Genomic DNA, 23,591 nt, shown 5'->3' on the forward strand with positions numbered 1-23,591 from the left:
TGATAGTAGATGATCTCCTAGCCCTCGCGATCGCTCTGGCTGCCTCCTTCGAAAATTCTCGAGCTCTTGAGAGTCTTTCGATAGTCTGAAGGCAGTCAGACGAAGCGCGGGGAGGCTTTGATGAAGACTCCTTACGTGGGGCTGCCGTAAGAGATCCATCCTTAAAGGTAGACTCCTTGGAACGTCTACCAGCCATTGAAGTACCTCTGTGAACCACTCTCTCGCGGGCCAGAGGGGAGCAACCAACGTCAACCTTGTCCCTTCGTGAGAGGCGAACTTCTGCAGAACTCTGTTGATGATCTTGAACGGCGGGAATGCGTAAGCGTCCATGTGAGACCAGTCCAGCAGAAAGGCATCTATGTGGGCCGCCTCTGAATCTGGGACTGGAGAGCAATAGGTCGGGAGCCTTTTGGTCAATGAGGTCGCAAAGAGGTCTATGGTGGGCTGACCCCAAGTCATCCAAAGACTCTTGCACACGTCCTTGTGGAGGGTCCATTCTGTAGGGATCACCTGACCTCTCCGACTGAGACAGTCCGCCAAGACGTTCAATTTTCCCTGGACGAACCTCGTCAACAGTGACATGCCTCGATCTTTTGACCAGATGAGGAGGTCCCTTGTGATGACGAACAGTGTGTGGGAGTGAGTGCCTCCTTGCTTGGAGATTTACGCCAAGGCTGTGGTGTTGTCCGCATTCACTTCTACCACTTTGTTTCGGAGAAGACTCTCGAAACTCGTCAAGGCCAAGTGAACAGCCAACAGCTCCTTGCAGTTGATGTGAAGGCTCCTCTGATCCGACGTCCAAAGACCCGAACATTCCAGACCGTCCAGAGTCGCTCCCCAACCCAAATCCGACGCGTCTGAAAATAACACGTGGTTTGGGTTCTTGACCGCCAGGGACAGACCCTCTCGAAGACCTATGTTGCTGTCCCACCAGTTCAGGCACGTCTTTACTGGTTCGGAGATCGGGATTGAGACAGCTTCCAAAGTCTTGTTCTTGTCCCAATGGGAGTCTAGATGGAACTGGAGAGGGCGAAGGTGAAGTCTCCCTAGAGAGATAAATTGTTCCAGGGATGACAGCGTCCCTAGGAGGCTCATCCAACTTCTCACTGAGCAACGGTCTTTTCTCAGCATGAGGTGGACTTTGAGCAAGGCTTGATCTATCCTGGTGGCAGACGGAAAAGCCCGAAAAGCTAGACTGCGAATCTCCATCCCCAAATAGAGAATCGTTTGGGAGGGAGTCAGCTGAGACTTCTCTAAGTTCACCAACAGTCCCAACTCCTTTGCAAGATCCAACGTCCATTGAAGGTCCTGCAGACAGCGATGCCGGGACGACGCTCTGAGCAGCCAGTCGTCCAGGTACAGGGAGGCTGGAATCCCCGATAAACGGAGAAATTTTGCCACATTTCTCATGAGCCTCGTAAAAACAAGAGGAGCAGGGCTGAGGCCGAAGCACAGTGCTCGGAATTGGTACACCACATTCCTGTATACAAACCTCAGATACGGTTGAGAATCCGGGTGTACAGTATAGGAATGTGGAAGTACGCATCCTGCAGGTCGAGAGAGACCATCCAGTCTCCCTTTCTGACCGCTGCTAGGACGGACTTCGTGGTCTCCATCGTAAATTTTGTTTTGACAACAAAAACGTTGAGCGCACTGACATCCAGCACCGGCCTCCAACCTCCTGTATGCTTTGGGACTAGGAAGAGACGGTTGTAAAATCCCGGTGATTGAAGGTCCGAGACTTTCACCACCGCTCCCTTCTCTAGCAACTGAGACACCTGCAGTTGTAGTGCCTGTCACCTTGACTCCTCTCGATACCTGGGAGAGAGGTCTATAGGAACTTTTACCAGAGGAGGTCTCCGTACAAAAGGTATTTTGTACCCCTCCTTGAGCAACAACACAGACTCTCGGTCTGCACCCCTCTTCTCCCAGGCCTGCCAGAAGTTGTTCAGTCTGGCCCCTACCGCTGTCTGAGGACGTGGGCAGTTAGACTCTGCCACGGGAGGACTTGGATCCTCTCCTCTTGCCTCTTTTACTGTCGGCACGAGCGGCTCCCTTACTGGGGGTCTGCCACGAAAGGGCGGGATAAACCTAGTTGCTGGAGTATCGAGCTTGGGTCTTACGACATAAGATGATGAAGGAGCAGCCTTGCGCGCCGACGTAGCCATCAGGTCGTGGGTATCCTTCTGCACCAGAGAAGCTGCAATATCCTTAATCAACTGCTGAGGAAACAAGGCAGATGACAACGGGGCAAAGAGAAGCTCTGACCTTTGGAAGGGAGTTACTCCTGCCCAAAGGGACGAGCAAAGAGTCTCCCTCTTCTTAAGGACTCCTGCCGTAAAGGTAGCGGCGAGCTCATTAGAGCCATCACGGATAGCTTTGTCCATGCAGGACATAATAAGCACGGATACATCACGGTCGGCCGAGGAGATCTTCCTGCTCAAGGCTCCCAGCGACCAATCCAAGAAGTTAAAAACTTCGAAGGCCCTGTAAACCCCTTTGAGGAGATGATCAAGGTCCGAAGAGGACCAGTAAACTTTAGAGCGTCTCATGGCCAGGCGACGGGGAGAGTCTACGAGGCTTGAGAAGTCTCCCTGGGCAGAGGCAGGAACTCCCAAGCCGAGAACTTCTCCCGTGTCATACCAGACGCTCGCTCTAGAAGCCAGTTTAAAAGGGGGGAAACCAAAGGCTGTCTTCCCCAAACTCCTCCTGGTGATCAACCAATCGCCTAGTAAACACAAAGCTCTCTTAGAAGAGCGAGAGAGCACTAGCTTAGTAAACGACGGCGTCGAAGTAGCTAGGCCTAGCGTAAACTCTGACGGAGGCGAACGAGGAGCAGCAGTTACAAAATGGTCAGGAAACAGTTCCTTAAAAATCAGCATGATCTTTTTAAAATCCAGAGAGGGCTGAGCAGCTTTAGGCTCCTCTCCGTCCGACAAAGTCCCCAAAGGAATATCAGTTGGAAGGGGATCAGCGACTTCCTCATCCGACGGAACTTCGTCCGACAACTGCCGAGTCTCATGAAAAGGAGAGACCTGGCGAGGGGGCAACGCTTGACAGGCAATGTCAACAAGCAAAGGAGCAGCAGTAGCAGAAGAGGAAGCGACATCACGCCGCTGCTGAAAGGACTGAAATCCCTGTGACTGACCAACAACAACAGCTGAAGTTGATTGACGCTCGACGTCACGTCGGAACTGCATTGACTGCAGAGTCTGAGCAGGCAAAACAACCTCCGACTGCGGTGACTGACGCTCAACGTCACGTCGAGGCAACGGAGCCGGTCGGCGAACGTCAGTGCGGGGCTGCGGCGGCAGCAGCTGAACGTCAGTAGGAGACTGCAGCAAGGGAGGATCCATGTCACGTGACTGACGTGAAAGACTACTGACATCGCGTTTCAAAGTACTAGAAACGTCAGCACTAACGTCAAACGGACGAGTAAACACTCGTTTGGGCGGCTGACGGCCAGAGTCACGTTCAGCACACTGGCGACTCGAAAGCAAAGGATCATCGCGAATCTGCTCAAAGTCATACTCTTCCATAAGGGAGGCAAGCTTAGACTGCATGTCCCGCAGGACAACCCACTTCAGATCAACGGGAGTCGGAACGGGCCGTGACGTCGGTAACGTCTGCGTTGGCAAAACATTGCCTCTACCGCGACCCTCAGACCCCGTGTTACGCTTACGCTTAATAGGCGAACAGTCATCCGACGACTGCAAAAGGTCAGAGCTGTCCCAATGGCTACAGCCAGGACGCTGGACCTGTCCTGAAGGGACTGACTTTCGCTTCAAGGGTCTAGAAACCTTGCGCCAAGGTTTCTTGTGCGATAAGTCTTCGGATGACGAGGAGAACACAGTCTCACCCGTCTTATGGTAAGGGCAATCTTGACGAGAAACGTCCGATACCAAAGAGGGAACGTCTGTACGTTGGTTAACGCCTCTCGTCCCCTTAAGTCCTACGACATTACTTCTCCCTGGTGCAGGGGAGCCTGAAAGACGTCTCGGACTAGGGGAGCGACAAGCACGAACAGACGAACCCTCGGTCGCAACACTAAATACACTTTGCGCACTTATCACTTTATCACTACGATTTTCTGTTTTACCACTCTGACACTTCAACAACTTAACATCTGACATGAGTTGGTTACGGTCCGATGCTAAGGACTCAACTTTTTCGCCTAAAGCTTGAATCGCTAGAAACATATCCCGCATGGACGGTTCATGAGTGCTAGCTAGTAGGGGGTTCAGGAACAACTACTACAGGGGAAGGATTAGGTTCAGGGGCATGGGAGGAGGAAAATTCCAAAGATCTAGAGGAGCTTCTCCTCACCCTATCTCTCTCCAGCTTACGAGTATATTTGTCATACTCAAGCCAGTCGAATTCCGACAAGATCACGCACTCATCACACCAATCTCCTAATTGGCAGGATTTACCCCGGCAATTAGAACAAACGGTATGTGGGTCGATAGAGGCCTTGGGAAGACGTTTGTTGCAATCCCTCGCACACTTGCGATATTTAGGTTCAGGGATAGGAGAAGGGTCAGCCATATTGAACAATCAGAGAAAATCCAAGTCAAAACCAAAGTCATCTACAATAAACACCAGCCAAAAAAAGGGTTTCAAGAGTTTAATTGAAGAAAAAACACCCATCACAGCGAAAGCCAATAAACAACCAAAATAAAGTACTTCACCAAATAGGTCGAAAACTCAAGGTCATAAGCGAGCAGAACCAACTTGTCGACAAGACCGACAGAGAAGAACTGGAGAACTTGACAAGTATATGCGGTATCTGGCCGACAGTCGGCGCTGGTGGTCACACCCGCAACCTTCACGGCGATCGCTCGCGAGTTTTTGGAATCTGTCGAGCCGTCCGAGACGTCAGCTATTATATATTCACCGGCTAGGTTTAATATTTAAAAATATTCTTTAAATAAAAAGGACTTTACTGTAATAATATTAAAAAGAAAAACAAACTTCTGCCATCCAAACTTTCAAAACTCAAAGTGTGCGAGGCACGATCATCTTACCCATTCCTGCAGCAATGACTGGAAGCGGCAAATTGAAGTGATAGGCAATATACGAAACTAAGAGGAAATCAGCGTATGATCTGTGTGTCGGGAGCAGGATGACTGGAGTTTCCACCATTGTACTTCGTAACTGAAAGAGAAAGGCAAGACATTTTATAATACAATACATTATTATGCTTTATATTTACCTATCAAAGTCAAATTAGCCTATTAACCCTTTTACCCCCAAAGGACGTACTGGTACGTTTCACAAAAGCCATCCCTTTACCCCCATGGATGTACCGGTACGTCCTTGCAAAAAAATGCTATAAAAATTTGTTTTTTATATTTTTTGATACTTTTTTTTTTTTTTTTAGAAAATTCAGGCATTTTCCAAGAGAATGAGACCAACCTGACCTCTCTATGACAAAAATTAAGGCTGTTAGAGCAATTTAAAAATATATACTGCAAAATGTGCTGGGAAAAAAATAACCCCTTGGGGGTTAAGGGTTGGAAATTTCCAAATACCCCGGGGGTAAAAGGGTTAAAAAAAATATAAAATCTGAGGTGTCTTGTTTAAGCAGGGATATTTTATGCTGAATAAAATTTCAAACAACTAGAATGCAGATTTGGCCAAGCACCAAATCTACATACTGTATATAAGTGGAGATAAATTGATGAAAAAGTGGAAAATGCACATGCAAGTGTTCATTCCCTAATACCAAACTGTTTATCTCTTTTTATGGTAAATTAAACCTAACATAAAAAGGCAAGTACAGGATTATTGTGAAACTACTTATATGAGAATTTGGCACACATAGTGTAAACATACTTAATAATTCTGTTTTATACAGGTCACCATATACAACGTAAAGTTTATGACATAAACAACATAATACTGAAAACTATTTATTATTTTCCACTCAGTTTTTGATAAAATTTTGAAGTCATACACAGAAAATCATCCTTTATTATGTTTTAAACTCGAGTACAGCGATATACACTAACCTAACTTGAATGTATAACATTCCCGCAAACAGTGAAATTTTAAAACTCAGAGGGATCAAGAGAGCTTACCTTTTCTATTCCATCTTCATTGATGAGAATTCTACCATAGATCTTCTTCATAATTTTTGGCAGAACAAAAGCAAACTTTCTAATGACCGCTAATTCTTGTGTGTGGCCCATTTGTTCCAAGATTGATGAAACCTCCGCTTCGAGGGACTCTCTGTCTTGACCTGAATCTACCATCTGTCAAATTTATAAAGCGTAAGAAGTTATGTAACCAGTTCTTTAGCAGGGGTAACTGACATATCAAAGTTCCACAAATAAAGTGGTATTAACCCTTTTACCCCCAAAGGACGTACTGATACGTTTCACAAAACCCATCCCTTCACCCCCATGGACGTACCGGTACGTCCTTGCAAAAAAATGCTATAAAAAATTTTTTTTTCATAGTTTTGATAATTTTTTGAGAAAATTCAGGCATTTTCCAAGAGAATGAGACCAACCTGACCTCTCTATGACAAAAATTAAGGCTGTTAGAGCAATTTGAAAAAAAATATACTGCAAAATGTGCTGGGGAAAAAATAACCCCTTGGAGGTTAAGGGTTGGAAATTTCCAAATAGCCTGGGGGTAAAAGGGTTAATACATACAGTAGTATAATTCAATTACATTGTATTTCAGTATATAAAAATGTTATTTTTATTAGTAAAATAAATTTTTGAATATACTTACCCGATAATCATGTAGCTGTCAACTCCGTTGCCCGACAGAATTCTATGGAGGGATACGCCAGCTATCACAATACTAGAAGGGGGTGTACTTACCAGCGCCACCTGTGGCCAGGTACTATAGTACTTCTTGTTGACACCTCCTCAATTTTTCCTCGGTCCACTGGTTCTCTATGGGGAGGAAGGGAGGGTCAATTAAATCATGATTATCGGGTAAGTATATTCAAAAATTTATTTTACTAATAAAAATAACATTTTTCAATATTAAACTTACCCGATAATCATGTAGCTGATTCACACCCAGGGGGGTGGGTGAAAACCAGTGTACAAGATTAAAGGATAGCTAAGTATCCCATATTTCATATAACAGTTATCTCAAATAACAATGAAATAATAAGTACCTGGTAAGGAAGTCGAATTGAACCGTTACTCTGCCTCTTTTTTAAGTTCGTCTTCCTTACTGAGCGCAGCGTTCCTCTTGGAGGCTGAATCAACTCAAAGGTGCTAAAGTATATAGGGCTGCAACCCCTACTAAAGGACCTCTACACAACCTCTAACCCAGGCGCTTCTCAAGAATGAATTGACCACCCGCCAAATCAAAAGGATGCGGAAGGCTTCTTAGCCTACCGTAACAACCATAAAAACAACAATAAAAGCATTCAAGAGAAAGGTTAAAAAAGGTTATGGGATTAAGGGAATGTAGTGGCTGAGCCCTCACCTACTACTGCACTCGCTGCTACGAATGGTCCCAGGGTGTAGCAGTTCTCGTAAAGAGACTGGACATCTTTAAGATAAAATGATGCAAACACTGACTTGCTCCTCCAATAGGTTGCATCCATTATGCTCTGCAGAGAACGGTTTTTATTAAAGGCCATCGAAGTAGCTACGGCTCTTACTTCGTGGGTCCTTACCTTCAGCAACGCAAGGTCTTCCTCCTTTAAGTGAGAATGGGCTTCTCTAATCAGAAGCCTTATATAATACGAAACCCCGTTCTTGGACATGGGCCTCGAAGGTTTCTTGATGGCACACCATAAGGCTTCTGACTGTCCTCGAATAGGTTTAGACCTATTAAGATAATACTTGAGAGCTCTGACAGGGCAAAGAACTCTCTCTAGCTCGTTACCTACCATGTTGGAGAGGCTAGGTATTTCAAACGATCTAGGCCAAGGACGTGAAGGAAGTTCATTCTTAGCTAAGAATCCGAGCTGAAAAGAACATGTTGCAGATTCGGTCGTGAAACCAATGTTCTTGCTGAAGGCATGAACCTCACTGACTCTCTTAGCTGTTGCAAGGCAGACGAGAAAAAGAGTCTTGAGGGTAAGGTCCTTGAAGGAAGCTGACTGGAGAGGTTCGAACCTAGGTGACATAAGGAACCTTAAGACTACGTCTAGGTTCCAGCCTGGAGTGGATAGACGACGCTCTTTAGAAGTCTCAAAAGACTTAAGGATGTCTTGAAGGTCCTTGTTGGAAGAAAGGTCCAAACCTCTGTGGCGGAGAACTGAAGCCAACATACTCCTGTACCCTTTAATCGTAGGGGCTGAAAGGGATCTCTCATTCCTAAGATGTAATAGGAAGTCAGCTATTTGGGTCACAGAGGTATTGGTAGAGGATACTGCATTGGCTCTACACCAGCTCCGGAAGACTTCCCACTTAGATTGGTAGACTCTACGAGTGGAAACCCTTCTTGCTCTGGCAATCGCGCTGGCTGCCTCCTTCGAAAAGCCTCTAGCTCTAGCGAATCTTTCGACAGTCTGAAGGCAGTCAGCCGAAGAGCGTGGAGGTTTGGGTGCAACCTGTCTACGTGAGGTTGACGTAGAAGGTCCACTCTTAGAGGGAGAGTCCTGGGGACGTCGACTAGCCATTGAAGTACCTCTGTGAACCATTCTCTTGCAGGCCAAAGGGGAGCAACCAGCGTCAGCCGTGTCCCTTCGTGCGAGATGAACTTCTGAAGGACTTTGTTTATTATCTTGAACGGTGGAAATGCGTAAAGGTCGAGATGGGACCAGTTCAGCAGAAAAGCATCCACATGAACTGCTGCTGGGTCTGGAACTGGGGAACAGTACAGCGGAAGTCTCTTGGTCATGGAGGTGGCAAACAGATCTATGGTAGGCTGACCCCACAAGGTCCAAAGTCTGTTGCACACACTCTTGTGGAGGGTCCATTCCGTGGGAATGACCTGATCCCTTCTGCTTAGGCGATCTGCTGAGACGTTCATGTTGCCCTGAATGAACCTCGTGACTAAAGTGAGGTTTTGACTTCTTGACCAAATGAGGAGGTCCCTTGCGATCTCGTATAGGCTCCTCGAATGGGTCCCTCCTTGCTTGGAGATGTAAGCCAAGGCTGTGGTGTTGTCTAAGTTCACCTCCACCACCTTGCCTAGCAGGAGGGACTTGAAGTTCAGCAGGGCTAAATGAACTGCTAGTAGCTCCTTGCAGTTGATGTGGAGCGTTCCCTGTTCCTCGTTCCACGTTCCCGAGCATTCCTGTCCGTTCAAGGTCGCACCCCAGCCCGAGTCCGATGCATCTGAGAAGAGATGAAGATTGGGGGTCTGAATAGCCAACGATAGGCCCTCCCTGAGAAGGAGATTGGTCTTCCACCACAAGAGAGTGGTCTTCATCTCTTTGGTGACTGGGATAGAGACTGCTTCGAGAGTCAAACCCTTGTCCCAATGAGCTGCAAGATGGAATTGAAGAGGGCGAAGGTGGAGTCTCCCTAGCTCGACGAACAGGGCCAGCGATGAAAGGGTCCCTGTGAGACTCATCCACTGTCTCACCGAGCAACTGCTCCTCTTCAGCATGCTCATGATGCAATCTAGGGCTTGGCTTATCCTTGGGGCCGATGGAAAAGCCCGAAAATCCTGACTCCGAATCTCCATTCCCAGGTACACAATGGATTGGGAGGGAATGAGCTGAGACTTTTCTATGTTGACTAACAGACCCAGTTCTTTGATTAAGTCCAAAGTCCAGTTGAGACTCTCCAGACAGCGACGACTCGTGGAGGCTCTCAACAGCCAGTCGTCTAAGTAAAGGGAGGCTCTGATGTCCGATAAGTGGAGGAATTTTGCTATATTCCTCATCAGATGCGTAAACACCATAGGAGCTGTGCTTAGGCCAAAACACAGGGCTTGGAATTGGTAGACCTTTCCAAAAACGAATATCAGGAAAGGTTGGGAGTCTGGATGAATAGGAACGTGAAAGTAGGCATCTTTCAGGTCCAACGAGACCATCCAGTCCTCCTGCCTGACCGCTGCTAGGACCGACTTCGTCGTCTCCATCGTGAACGTCTGCTTGGTGACATACGCATTGAGCGCGCTGACGTCCAGCACCGGTCTCCAACCTCCTGTCTTCTTGGCCACCAGAAAGAGACGGTTGTAGAAGCCCGGGGATTGATGGTCCCGGACTATAACCACTGCCTTCTTCTGTACAAGGAGCGACACCTCCTGGTGCAACGCTAGCCTCTTGTCCTCTTCTTTGTAGTTGGGAGAGAGGTTGATGGGAGATGTGGTCAGAGGGGGTTTGCGGCAGAATGGTATCCTGTAACCCTCCCTCAGCCAACTGACAGACTGGGCGTCTGCACCTCTCTTTTCCCAGGCTTGCCAGAAGATCTTGAGTCTGGCTCCTACTGCTGTCTGGAGATGCGGAGAGTCAGTTTTTTCCTTTAGAAGCCTTGGAACTTTTCCTAGACTTGCTCCTGGAAGAGTCTGGACGGGAGCTTCCTCGGCTGGGAGCTCTACCACGAAAGGGCGGTATGAACCTCGTAGCAGGAGTATCAGCCACTGGGGTGCGATAAGTCCTGGGGACTGAGGTAGCAACCTTAGTCTTACGAGCCGATGAGGCCACAAGATCATGTGTGTCCTTTTGAATCAGGGCAGCAGACAAGTCCTTAACAAACTCTTCGGGAAAAAGGAACTTCGAGAGCGGAGCGAAAAGGAGTTGAGACCTTTGACAAGGTGTGATGCTGGAGGAAAGGAAGGTACAAAGCTGCTCCCTTTTCTTAAGAACCCCTGACACAAACATCGAAGCAAGCTCGCCAGATCCATCTCTAATGGCCTTATCCATGCAGGACATTAAGAGCATGGCAGAATCCTTGTCCGCAGGGGAGGTCTTCTTGCTGAGGGCCCCCAGGCACCAGTCTAGGAAGTTGAACATCTCAAATGCTCTAAAAACACCCTTCAGGAAGTGATCAAGGTCTGAGAAGGTCCAGCAAACCTTAGAGCGCCTCATTGCTGTTCTACGAGGAGAGTCTACCAGACTTGAGAAGTCAGCCTGGGCAGAGGCAGGTACTCCCAAGCCTGGTTCCTCTCCTGTGGCATACCAAACGCCCGCTTTAGAAGTGAGTTTAGTCGGAGGAAACATGAACGAAGTCTTTCCAAGTTGTTGCTTAGACTGCAACCACTCCCCTAAAATCCTTAACGCTCTCTTAGAGGACCTTGCTAAGACGAGCTTAGTATAAGTAGACTTAGCTGGCTGCATGCCCAGCGAAAACTCAGATGGCGGAGAGCGGGGGATAGCAGAGACAAAGTGGTCTGGGTATACCTCCCTAAAAAGAGCCAAGACCTTACGAAAGTCAATAGAAGGTGGAGAAGACTTGGATTCATCCACGTCTGATGAGGGATCCAGGTGTGCAGCCTCATCATCAGACACCTCATCACCTGAGTGTAGCGAAGAGATCGGTAAGGTATGCTGAACAGCAGAGTCAGCACGAGCTGGAACAACAATATTTGTGGTTTCCTCTTCAAGACTCTGTTGAGGGAACACCTGAGGCTCAGTCTGCAAAGGCTGATCAAAAGAAGTAGCAGAAGGTAGGCGCATGGGTGGAGGAGGCTGACTCCTGGCATGAGTATCTGAACTCAAGGGTTGCGCTTGCTGAGTGGTTGGCGGATGCGCAGTAGCAAGTTCCTGAGGAACGAGTTGAGGTTCCTGAGGTGTGAGCTGTGAGCGATGAGGTAGTGGCTGCGCAGAACGCAGTAATTGTCTCGCGAGTTGAGGTTCCTGAGGCGCAAGGCTAAGGTGTTGAGGTGCTTGCCTTGAGGAGGGTTGAGCTCGCTGCAGCAAGAGCTGAGGAGACTGACTCATGGATGGGAGAGGTTGTTGTACCTCAAGAGAGTGTTGCCTCACTGGTGGAACTGCAAGTGGAAGCGGAGGAAGTAAGGTATAAGCTTCCTGTTCCCATTGCTGAGGTTGCCTTAAGGAAGGCGGAGGGAGCTGCACACCACTGGAAACAGTAAACTCAGAACGTGGTAAGGTATCCTGAGGAGCCTCAACATCGTACGCCTGGCAGGCAGTACTGCGGTCAGGCGGAGCGATCGCAGGAGGAGGTGTAACCTTCTCAGCCTGACACTCACGCATCAAGACCGCAAGTTGTGACTGCATGGACTGCAGTAGAGTCAACTTGGGGTCGGCAGACACTAAGGTCTGCTGAGGTAAAGCCTTAACAGCAGAGATCTGTTGCGGCAGAACCTTACTCCTCTTAGGCGGAGTGCATTCAACTGATGACTGCGGCGAGTCAGAGCTGATCCAATGACTGCAGCCCGGTTGAGTTCTTGAGGTCTGAACTCTGCGTTTGAGTGGTCTTGAGACCTGAGTCCAGCGTTTCTTCCCTGACAATTGATCAGCAGACGAGTAAAAGACGGGCTCAATCGTCTGCAGGTGGGAGTGACGGTCTCTGGAAGACACGCCCGCAACCACCGAGGATACTTCTGTGCGCCGATCAAGGCCTGCCGAACCCTTTTGCCCTTCGACATTGCTTCTCCCCTGGGCTTGGGAGCTTGCAAGAGGTCCCGGACTGGGAGGACGACTGGCACGCACAGAAGTATCCTCACGCACCACACTGACACTGACACTAGCACTTGGCACTGCACTGACACTAGCACTCGTCACAGCACTGGCACTAATACCACCCACTGCACTCTTGACCTTAAGTTCCTTGACTTCGGCCATAAGAGACTTATGATCACTAACCACTGACTCTACTTTGTCACCTAAGGCCTGAATGGCACGCAAAACAACAGACATATCAGGCTGAGGGCAAATAGTAGGTTCGGGGGTAGCCACTACAGGGGTAGGAAAAGGTAGGGGATCATGAGGTGAGGAAAAAAGTGAAGAGTGAGAAGAACTCCTCCTAACTCTCTCTCTCTCTAACTTGGTTGAATACTTAAGAAGACGGACAAAATCAAGTTCCGAAAGTCCGGCGCATTCCTCACATCGATCTTCTAACTGACAGGGCCTTTCCCTACAGTCAGAACAAGCGGTGTGAGGATCTACCGAGGCCTTCGGAATACGCCTATTACAAGACCTACATCGTCTATGGGTGGGGGCTTGTGAAATGTCAGACATCTTGAATCAAAAGAGTTAGCCAAGTGGGGTTTCAAAATCAAGCAAAAGATCGTTAACCGTTAATCAGGACTAAATAATAGCTATCTAAGCTAATATAGAAGTTTTCCAGTAAAGCGACAGCCGAAATCTGAGAGAAATACTTCACCAAAAGCCGTGAAAATACTCCAAGATCATAAGCGTATCCCAGAACGTCTTGCCGGAAGCACGACAGAGGAAAAATTGAGGTGTCAACAAGAAGTACTATAGTACCTGGCCACAGGTGGCGCTGGTAAGTACACCCCCTTCTAGTATTGTGATAGCTGGCGTATCCCTCCATAGAATTCTGTCGGGCAACGGAGTTGACAGCTACATGATTATCGGGTAAGTTTAATATTGAAAAATATTGAATACAGTATTCACAACTATGTTAGCATAAATCTGCATAATTGAAGTTACAATTCTGCATTTACAATTAATCACTTGATATTGTACTACATGCCCTGCATTGTATTTCAGTGTACAGTATAGAAGTATAATATACAGTATTTCATAAGAACATAACTAAAATAATACCGTACTGTACCTTCTTAATGGTATACTTCACTCTCTCAGACTGCATAACTTTGTCAAATATCTCCGTGCGTGACATCTTCATCGCAAATTTGTAGTTGCCCTTTGACTCCCAATCCCTTAACGCCCATCGTAGATCGCTTGTCTCTCGACGGTCAGCTAATATGTCCGTGTACTGTAATGACTGAGCACTGACACTGAGAGCATATGAGCTTTCTGATGTAGCTTCAGCCATGACTATAGGATGTCAGTACTTATTCTAACCTGAAAAACAATATCCTTTAAATGGAATATCAAATAAAACTACAGTATACTGTACTGTATTGTATTCAAAATAAGAAATACTTCTAGAATATAAAAATTAAGTGAAAGCTAGAGATACATTTTCTTTAGGATAAAGTTTAATGTATTTATAGGTTTTTTACTAATTAAGAGTACGGAATCATTTAAGGAGAACACAGAGTCAGAATTAAACTTCCTTAAAGATCTGTCACTCATCGGGGAGTTGAACGAATTCGAAGAGGCAGCCACAGAAATGAGCAAGGGTGGGATGACGGAGATTGATCATTGCTTCGGTGACCCTCAGCATCCAGGCCTGCCCTTGAGCTTTCGTGTAATTCTTTTCTAACTAATGCATGCAAAATGTCTATGATATTATGAGAGGTCTCTGGAAACTGCTGTAGATTAATTTTTCACTTCCAATATTTATTTTTGGGCTAATGTAGTGAAAATGTTATTTTTATTAGTAAAATAAATTTTTTAATATACTTACCCGATAATCATGTAGCTGTCAACTCCGTTGCCCGACAGAATTCTATGGAGGGATACGCCAGCTATCACAATACTAGAAGGGGGTGTACTTACCAGCGCCACCTGTGGCCAGGTACTATAGTACTTCTTGTTGACACCTCCTCAATTTTTCCTCGGTCCACTGGTTCTCTATGGGGAGGAAGGGAGGGTCGATTAAATCATGATTATCGGGTAAGTATATTCAAAAATTTATTTTACTAATAAAAATAACATTTTTCAATATTAAACTTACCCGATAATCATGTAGCTGATTCACACCCAGGGGGGTGGGTGAAAACCAGTGTACAAGATTAAAGGATAGCTAAGTATCCCATATTTCATATAACAATTATCTCAAATAACAATGAAATAATAAGTACCTGGTAAGGAAGTCGAATTGAACCGTTACTCTGCCTCTTTTTTAAGTTCGTCTTCCTTACTGAGCGCAGCGTTCCTCTTGGAGGCTGAATCAACCCAAAGGTGCTAAAGTATATAGGGTTGCAACCCCTACTAAAGGACCTCTACAAAACCTCTAACCCAGGCGCTTCTCAAGAATGAATAGACCACCCGCCAAATCAAAAGGATGCGGAAGGCTTCTTAGCCTACCGTAACAACCATAAAAACAACAATAAAAGCATTCAAGAGAAAGGTTAAAAAAGGTTATGGGATTAAGGGAATGTAGTGGCTGAGCCCTCACCTACTACTGCACTCGCTGCTACGAATGGTCCCAGGGTGTAGCAGTTCTCGTAAAGAGACTGGACATCTTTAAGATAAAATGATGCAAACACTGACTTGCTCCTCCAATAGGTTGCATCCATTATGCTCTGCAGAGAACGGTTTTTATTAAAGGCCATCGAAGTAGCTACGGCTCTTACTTCGTGGGTCCTTACCTTCAGCAATGCAAGGTCTTCCTCCTTTAAGTGAGAATGGGCTTCTCTAATCAGAAGCCTTATATAAAACGAAACCCCGTTCTTGGACATGGGCCTCGAAGGTTTCTTGATGGCACACCATAAGGCTTCTGACTGTCCTCGAATAGGTTTAGACCTCTTAAGATAATACTTGAGAGCTCTGACAGGGCAAAGAACTCTCTCTAGTTCGTTACCTACCATGTTGGAGAGGCTAGGTATTTCAAACGATCTAGGCCAAGGACGTGAAGGAAGTTCGTTCTTTGCTAGGAATCCGAGCTGAAAAGAACATGTTGCAGATTCGGTCGTGAAACCAATGTTCTTGCTGAAGGCATGAACCTCACTGACTCTCTTAGCTGTTGCAAGGCAGACGAGAAAAGAGTCTTGAGGGTAAGGTCCTTGAAGGAAGCTGACTGGAGAGGTTCGAACCTAGGTGACATAAGGAACCTTAAGACTACGTCTAGGTTCCAGCCTGGAGTGGATAGACGACGCTCTTTAGACGTCTCAAAAGACTTAAGAATGTCTTGAAGGTCCTTGTTGGAAGAAAGGTCCAAACCTCTGTGGCGGAGAACTGAAGCCAACATACTCCTATACCCTTTAATCGTAGGGGCTGAAAGGGATCTCTCATTCCTAAGATGTAGAAGGAAGTCAGCTATTTGGGTCACAGAGGTATTGGTAGAGGATATTGAATTGGCTCTACACCAGCTCCGGAAGACTTCCCACTTAGATTGGTAGACTCTACGAGTGGAAACCCTTCTTGCTCTGGCAATCGCACTGGCTGCCTCCTTCGAAAAGCCTCTAGCTCTAGCGAATCTTTCGACAGTCTGAAGGCAGTCAGCCGAAGAGCGTGGAGGTTTGGGTGCAACCTGTCTACGTGAGGTTGACGTAGAAGGTCCACTCTTAGAGGTAGAGTCCTGGGGATGTCGACTAGCCATTGAAGTACCTCTGTGAACCATTCTCTTGCAGGCCAAAGGGGAGCAACCAGCATCAGCCGTGTCCCTTCGTGCGAGATGAATTTCTGCAGAACTTTGTTTATTATCTTGAACGGTGGGAATGCGTAAAGGTCGAGATGGGACCAGTTCAGTAGAAAAGCATCCACATGAACTGCTGCAGGGTCTGGAACAGGGGAACAGTACAGCGGAAGTCTCTTGGTTATGGAGGTGGCAAACAGATCTATGGTAGGTTGACCCCACAAGGTCCAAAGTCTGTTGCACACAATCTTGTGGAGGGTCCATTCCGTGGGAATGACCTGATTCCTTCTGCTTAGGCGATCTGCTGAGACGTTCATATTGCCCTGAATGAACCTCGTGACCAGAGTGAGGTTTAGACCTCTTGACCAAATGAGGAGGTCCCTTGCGATCTCGTATAGGCTCCTCGAATGGGTCCCTCCTTGCTTGGAGATGTAAGCCAAGGCTGTGGTGTTGTCTGAGTTCACCTCCACCACTTTGCCTAGCAGGAGGGACTTGAAGTTCAGCAGGGCTAAATGAACTGCTAGTAGCTCCTTGCAGTTGATGTGGAGTAATCCCTGTTCCTCGTTCCACGTTCCCGAGCATTCCCGTCCGTTCAAGGTCGCACCCCAGCCCGAGTCCGATGCATCTGAGAAGAGATGAAGATTGGGGGTCTGAATAGCCAACGATAGGCCCTCCCTGAGAAGGAGATTGTTCTTCCACCACAGGAGAGTGGTCTTCATCTCTTGGGTGATTGGGATAGAGACTGCTTCGAGAGTCGAACCCTTGTCCCAATGAGCTGCAAGATGGAATTGAAGAGGGCGGAGGTGGAGTCTCCCTAGCTCGACGAACAGGGCCAGTGATGAAAGGGTCCCTGTGAGACTCATCCACTGTCTCACCGAGCAACTGCTCCTCTTCAGCATGCTCATGATGCACTCTAGGGCTTGGCTTATCCTGGGGGCCGATGGAAAAGCCCGAAAATCCTGACTCCGAATCTCCATTCCCAGGTACACAATGGATTGGGAGGGAATGAGCTGAGACTTTTCTATGTTGACTAACAGACCCAGTTCTCTGATTAAGTCCAAAGTCCAGTTGAGATTCTCCAGACAGCGACGACTCGTGGAGGCTCTCAACAGCCAGTCGTCTAAGTAGAGGGAGGCTCTGATGTCCGATAAGTGTAGGAATTTTGCTATATTCCTCATCAGATGAGTGAACACCATAGGAGCTGTGCTTAGGCCAAAACACAGGGCTTGGAATTGGTAGACAACCTTTCCAAAAACGAATCTCAGGAAAGGTTGGGAGTCTGGATGAATAGGAACGTGAAAGTAGGCATCTTTCAAGTCCAACGAGACCATCCAGTCCTCCTGCCTGACCGCTGCTAGGACCGACTTCGTCGTCTCCATCGTGAACGTCTGCTTGGTGACATACGCGTTGAGCGCGCTGACGTCCAGCACCGGTCTCCAACCTCCTGTCTTCTTGGCCACAAGAAAGAGACGGTTGTAGAAGCCCGGGGATTGATGGTCCCGGACTATAACCACTGCCTTCTTCTGCACAAGTAGCGACACCTCCTGGTGCAATGCTAGCCTCTTGTCCTCTTCTTTGTAGTTGGGAGAGAGGTTGATGGGAGATGTGGTCAGAGGTGGTTTGAGGCAGAATGGAATCCTGTAACCGTCCCTCAGCCAACTGACAGACTGGGCGTCTGCACCTCTCTTCTCCCAGGCTTGCCAGAAGATCTTGAGTCTGGCACCTACTGCTGTCTGGAGATGCGGAGAGTCAGTTTTTTCCTTTAGATGTCTTGGAGCCTTTCCTAGACTTGCTCCTGGAAGAGTCTGGACGGGAGCTTCCTCGGCTGGGGGCTCTACCACGAAAGGGCGGTATGGACCTCGTAGCAGGGGTATCAGCCACTGGGGAGCGATAAGTCCTGGGGACTGAGGTAGCAACCTTAGACTTACGAGCCGAAGAGGCTACAAGATCGTGTGTGTCCTTTTGTATCAGGGCAGCAGACAAGTCCTTAACCAGCTCTTCGGGGAAGAGGAACTTCGAGAGCGGAGCAAAAAGGAGTTGTGACCTTTGACAAGGTGTAATGCTGGAGGAAAGGAAGGTACACAGCTGTTCCCTTTTCTTCAGAACCCCTGATACAAACATCGACGCAAGCTCACCAGATCCATCCCTAATGGCCTTATCCATGCAGGACATTAATAGCATGGCAGAATCCTTGTCCGCAGGGGAGGTCTTCTTGCTGAGGGCCCCCAGGCACCAGTCTAGAAAGTTGAACATCTCAAATGCTCTAAATACTCCCTTCAGTAAGTGATCAAGGTCTGAGAAGGTCCAGCAAACCTTAGAGCGCCTCATTGCAGTTCTCCGAGGCGAGTCTACCAGACTTGAGAAGTCAGCCTGGGCAGAGGCAGGTACTCCCAAGCCTGGTGCTTCTCCTGTGGCATACCAAACGCTCGCTTTCGAAGTGAGCTTAGTCGGAGGAAACATGAAAGAAGTTTTGCCAAGGTGTTGCTTAGTCTGCAGCCACTCCCCTAAGATCCTTAACGCTCTCTTAGAGGACCTTGCTAGGACTAGCTTAGTATAGGTGGACTTAGCTTGCTGTATGCCCAGCGAAAACTCAGATGGCGGAGAGCGGGGAATAGCAGAGACAAAGTGGTCTGGGTAAACCTCCCTAAGCAGAGCCAAGACCTTACGAAAGTCAATAGACTGTGGAGAAGGCTTGGATTCATCCACGTCTGACGAGGGATCCAGGTGTGCCGCCTCATCATCAGAAGCCTCATCACCAGAGTGTAGCGAAGAGATCGGACAAGAATGCTGAACAGCAGAGTCAGAACGAGTAGGAACAATATTAGTGGTTTCCTCTTCAAGTAACTGTTGAGGGAAAACCTGAGGCTCAGACTGCAAAGGCTGAATAAAAGACGAAGCAGAAGGAAGGCGCATGGGTGGAGGAGGCTGACTCCTAGCATGAGTGGTTGAACCCAAGGGTTGCGCTTGCTGAGCGGTTGGCGGAAGCGGAGTAGCAAGTTCCTGTTCCTGTGGTGTGAGCGGAGTGCGATGTGGTAGAGGCTGCGCAGAACAAGGTAAATGTCTCGCAAGCTGAGGCTCCTGAGGCGCAAGGCTAAGGTGTTGTGGAGCTTGCCTTGTGGAGGGTTGAGCTCGCTGCAGCGAGAGCTGAGGAGACTGACTCATGGACGGGAGAGGTTGTTGTACCTCAACCGAGTGTTGCATCACTGGTGGAGCAGCAAGTGGAGGCAGAGGAAGAGAGGTATAATCCTCCTGATCCCATTGTAAAGGTTGCCTTAAGGAAGGCGGAGGCTGAACACCACTGGGAACAGCAAACTCAGAATGTGGCTCAACATCGTACGCCTGGCAGGTGGTACTGCGATCAGGCGGAGCGAGCGCAGGCGGAGCGAGCGCAGGCGGAGGGAGTGTAGGCGGAGGCGGAGGCGCAACACTCTCAGCCCGACACTCACGCATCAAGTCCGAAAGCTGTGCTTGCATGGACTGTAGTAGAGTCCACTTAGGGTCGGCAGAAACTACAGTAGGCTGAGGTAAAGCCTTAACAGTCGAGCTCTGTTGTGGCAGAACCTTACTCCTCTTGGGCGGAGTGCAGTCGACTGATGACTGCGGCGAGTCAGAGCTGAGCCAATGACTGCAACCTGGCTGAGCACTCGCGGACTGGACTCTGCGTTTAAGTGGTCTCGAGACCTGAGTCCAACGTTTCTTCCCTGACAGTTGATCAGCGGACGAGAAAAAGACGGGCTCAATCGTCTGCAGGTGGGAGTGACGGTCTTTGGAAGACACGCCCGCAACCACCGAGGATACTTCTGTGCGCCGAACAAGGCCTGCCGAACCCTTATGCCTTTCGACATTGCTTCTCCCCTGGGCTTGGGAGCTTGCAAGAGGTCCCGGACTGGGAGGACGACTGGCTCGCACAGAAGTATCCTCACGCACCACACTGGCACTGACACTAGCACTTGGCACTGCACTGACACTAGCACTCGTCACAGCACTGGCACTAATTCCACCCACTGCACTCTTGACCTTAAGCTCCTTGACTTCGGCCATAAGAGACTTATGATCACTTACCACTGACTCTACTTTATCGCCTAAGGCCTGAATAGCACGCAAAACAACAGACATATCAGGCGGAGGGCAAATAGTAGGTTCGGGGGTAGCCACTACAGGGGTAGGAAAAGGTAGGGGATCATGAGGTGAGGAAAAAAGTGAAGAGTGAGAAGAACTCCTCCTAACTCTACCTCTCTCTAACTTAGTTGAATATTTCAAAAGACGGACAAATTCAAGTTCCGAAAGTCCGGCGCATTCCTCACATCGATTTTCTAACTGACAGGGCCTGTCCCTACAGTCAGAACAAGCGGTGTGAGGATCTACCGAGGCCTTCGGAATACGCCTATTGCAAGACCTACATCGTCTATGGGAGGGGGCTTGCGAAATGTCAGACATCTTGAATCCAAAGAGTTAGCCAAAGGGGGTTCCAAAATCAAGCAAAAGATCGTTAACCGTTAATCAGGACTATATAAAAGCTATCTAGCTAATATAAGAAGGTTTCCAGTAAAGCGACAGCCGAAATCTGAGAGAATACTTCACCAATTAGCCGTGAAAATACTCGAAGATCATAAGCGTATCCCAGAACGTCTTGCCGGAAGCACGACAGAGGAAAAATTGAGGAGGTGTCAACAAGAAGTACTATAGTACCTGGCCACAGGTGGCGCTGGTAAGTACACCCCCTTCTAGTATTGTGATAGCTGGCGTATCCCTCCATAGAATTCTGTCGGGCAATGGAGTTGACAGCTACATGATTATCGGGTAAGTTTAATATTGAAAATTTCATTTTGAGGATCTCTCTTGGAGTACTATACTTCAATACAGGAAAAAAACAAGACTTATTTTAGGCATTTATTTGATACATGTGTTGCTGCACACCTTTTCTTGGATATATTTACACAATTTGGGACGCATGCATGTGTGTTTAATCAATAACATTGGATGCTTTTAGAAAATCATTAAAACACATATAAACGTTTTTCTGAACCGGTAAACATTTTCAAGAGTTCAAGATTTAAAGCTCAACAGATATCTGAAAATTTTGTGTAACTTTGAACAAGACATTCACTTCAAAGTTTCCGCTAGTGTCAGGTTTACTTTCTGAGACTGACAAAATCTGATCATTACTGGAAATTGCGCCTATGATGTAAGTCCATACAGAAAGTCAGAAAAAAATAGCAAACCATTTCTATACAAACTTACTTCATATGGAAAGGGTTTGCTATTTTTTCCCGTAAAGGTTTAGGAAATATCAATAGTACTATATAGGGTTTGAGGATACTGTAGCGTTTCATAAATTGCATGAAATTCATAATTTTACCGCCGAGTTACAACCGCGATACCCGTCCATCCTCGCTTCGGTATTTGACAGTAGGCTGCTCATTTTACCTCGATACAATTTTCACCAATAATGAGTTTTATTAATCCCATGATTTTAGTAGATTCTGGTATTCAAAAAAGTTTATACATTTTTATTATGCTTAGTCTAATTCATCACAATGTTTGTTAAAATGTGGTAAATATGACAAAATTATGCAACTTGCATCCAAAAACAAGCTCTTGTCGTTGACTTCGGTAGATGTTGCTATTAAATATAGACTTGACCATCACAATAATTTATATCTTTATTCATTAACATTATTTAGTGACAAAATATATATCAGGGGGAGAAATTTAGGTTAGTAAATAAGTTTCGATTCACATTACTTGGTAATTATCTGAAAACAATGATGCTATTCGGAAAAAATACTTCCAACCAATCAGCTCTTAGGAAATTTTTCCAAGTTGAAAGGGCACCACTATGAGCGAGTGTAAATCTGCCTCATTGAAAAAAATTTAGTATAGGAAATATTAGGTATGCAAATTTTAGAATCTCAGGGATAAGAGCAATTTTGTTAACCTAAATTTGATAGAGTACTTATAATAAAAAATAAACTACTTTAGCCTAGAGCTTCTTGAAAGCCTTAATATCTTCAGTGGGAGCTTGGTACAGTGGGTAGTCTTGGGGACACATATATTGAAGCTCTAAAACCTACAGTAGAAGTACATCTTCGCTCCAGTAACTTGAAACCACCTGTAACTATTCTCGTGGCGACACAATTCATTGGCTGGACGGCGTGTAGACATTGCTTAGATATTTTGGACTTTCAGTTGTGATAACTTGATGGGTTATTGCAGATATCTTAAACTCCATTCTAGCTTTAATTGACAACTGGTTTTATTATAGTTATGGACGGGCAAAACATTCCTACTAAAAAAAAACCGCTTTTTCCTATAGAAAAATGCCCGTTTTCTTTGAAAATGACATTTTTTTTCACCACAAAAACTTATTGAAATATATATATATCTATATCGTCGATGACAACCGGTTTTATTATAGTTATGGACGGGCAAAACTTTCCTACTAAAAAAAACAGCTTTTTCCTATAGTAAAATGCCCGTTTTCTTTGAAAATGACTTTTTTCCCACCACAAATACTTATTGAAATACATACATATCTATATCGTCGATGACAACCAGTTTTAATATAGTTATGGACAGGCAAAACTTTCCTACTAAAAAAAACAGCTTTTTCCTATAGTAAAATGCCCGTTTTCTTTGAAAATGACTTTTTTTCACAGCAAATACTTAGTGAAATATACACATATATATATATATATATATATATATATATATATATATATATATATATATATCCTTCGATATTGAGGGACCTCCCAGTTATAATTCAATTAATATAGGAGTAATCCTTTCAAGGGGTGGGGCACCTTCTATCAATCTTGCTCCTCTGTTTATCATGTTTTGTAATTTCTTAATTTGTACTTTGGATAGATTGTTATAGATAATGTTACAGATGAGAACCCTGATAATAGCACAGTTTATTACACATCATTTAACAAAGGAAGAATGACACATATGACAAATAGCCTACGGCGGACCTTGGCTAGCCTAGTGACTACCTAAACCGCCTAGTCTACCCTACGCCCTTACTAAGTTTGACATTGAAAAAGCTTCATAAAATCTATATGTATTCTTTGTATATCTCCCCAATATAACTTTTATTAAGGGAGGTATATATTAAGAAAGGCGCACCCTTGGCTTGGTAAGATTTAAACATCCAGTAGCCCGGTGGCATTAGCAAAATGCTGTATGGAATTATAAGCAATTTTAAGTGAAGGCAGTGCCAGATGATCATTAATTATGGAAATTTATGGAGAAAATTACATCAAATTCAACAAAAGACACAAATTCCTACCTAATTTACAC

The 23,591-nt window shown here is 46.3% G+C and overlaps 1 protein-coding gene across 2 annotated transcripts in view; it reads right to left on the minus strand.

Moving 5' to 3' along the window:
- LOC137644156 (dihydroxyacetone phosphate acyltransferase-like) overlaps positions 1–23,591 on the minus strand; it is a 48,434-nt gene that overhangs the window by 24,724 nt on the left and 119 nt on the right. For both annotated transcript variants that reach the window (XM_068377139.1, XM_068377138.1), the window contains exons 1-4: positions 23,581–23,591; positions 13,635–13,885; positions 6,081–6,254; positions 5,025–5,154 (exon numbers count right to left, since the gene is read on the minus strand). The exon at positions 23,581–23,591 is cut by the window's right edge and continues 119 nt beyond it. In XM_068377139.1, the coding sequence (XP_068233240.1) occupies positions 5,025–5,154; positions 6,081–6,254; positions 13,635–13,856 (526 nt within the window). In that variant the 5' untranslated portion in view covers positions 13,857–13,885; positions 23,581–23,591. The remainder of the gene's footprint in view (positions 1–5,024; positions 5,155–6,080; positions 6,255–13,634; positions 13,886–23,580) is intronic.

Source organism: Palaemon carinicauda, chromosome 7 (assembly GCF_036898095.1).
Source record: "Palaemon carinicauda isolate YSFRI2023 chromosome 7, ASM3689809v2, whole genome shotgun sequence".
Taxonomy (NCBI): Eukaryota; Metazoa; Arthropoda; class Malacostraca; order Decapoda; family Palaemonidae; genus Palaemon; species Palaemon carinicauda.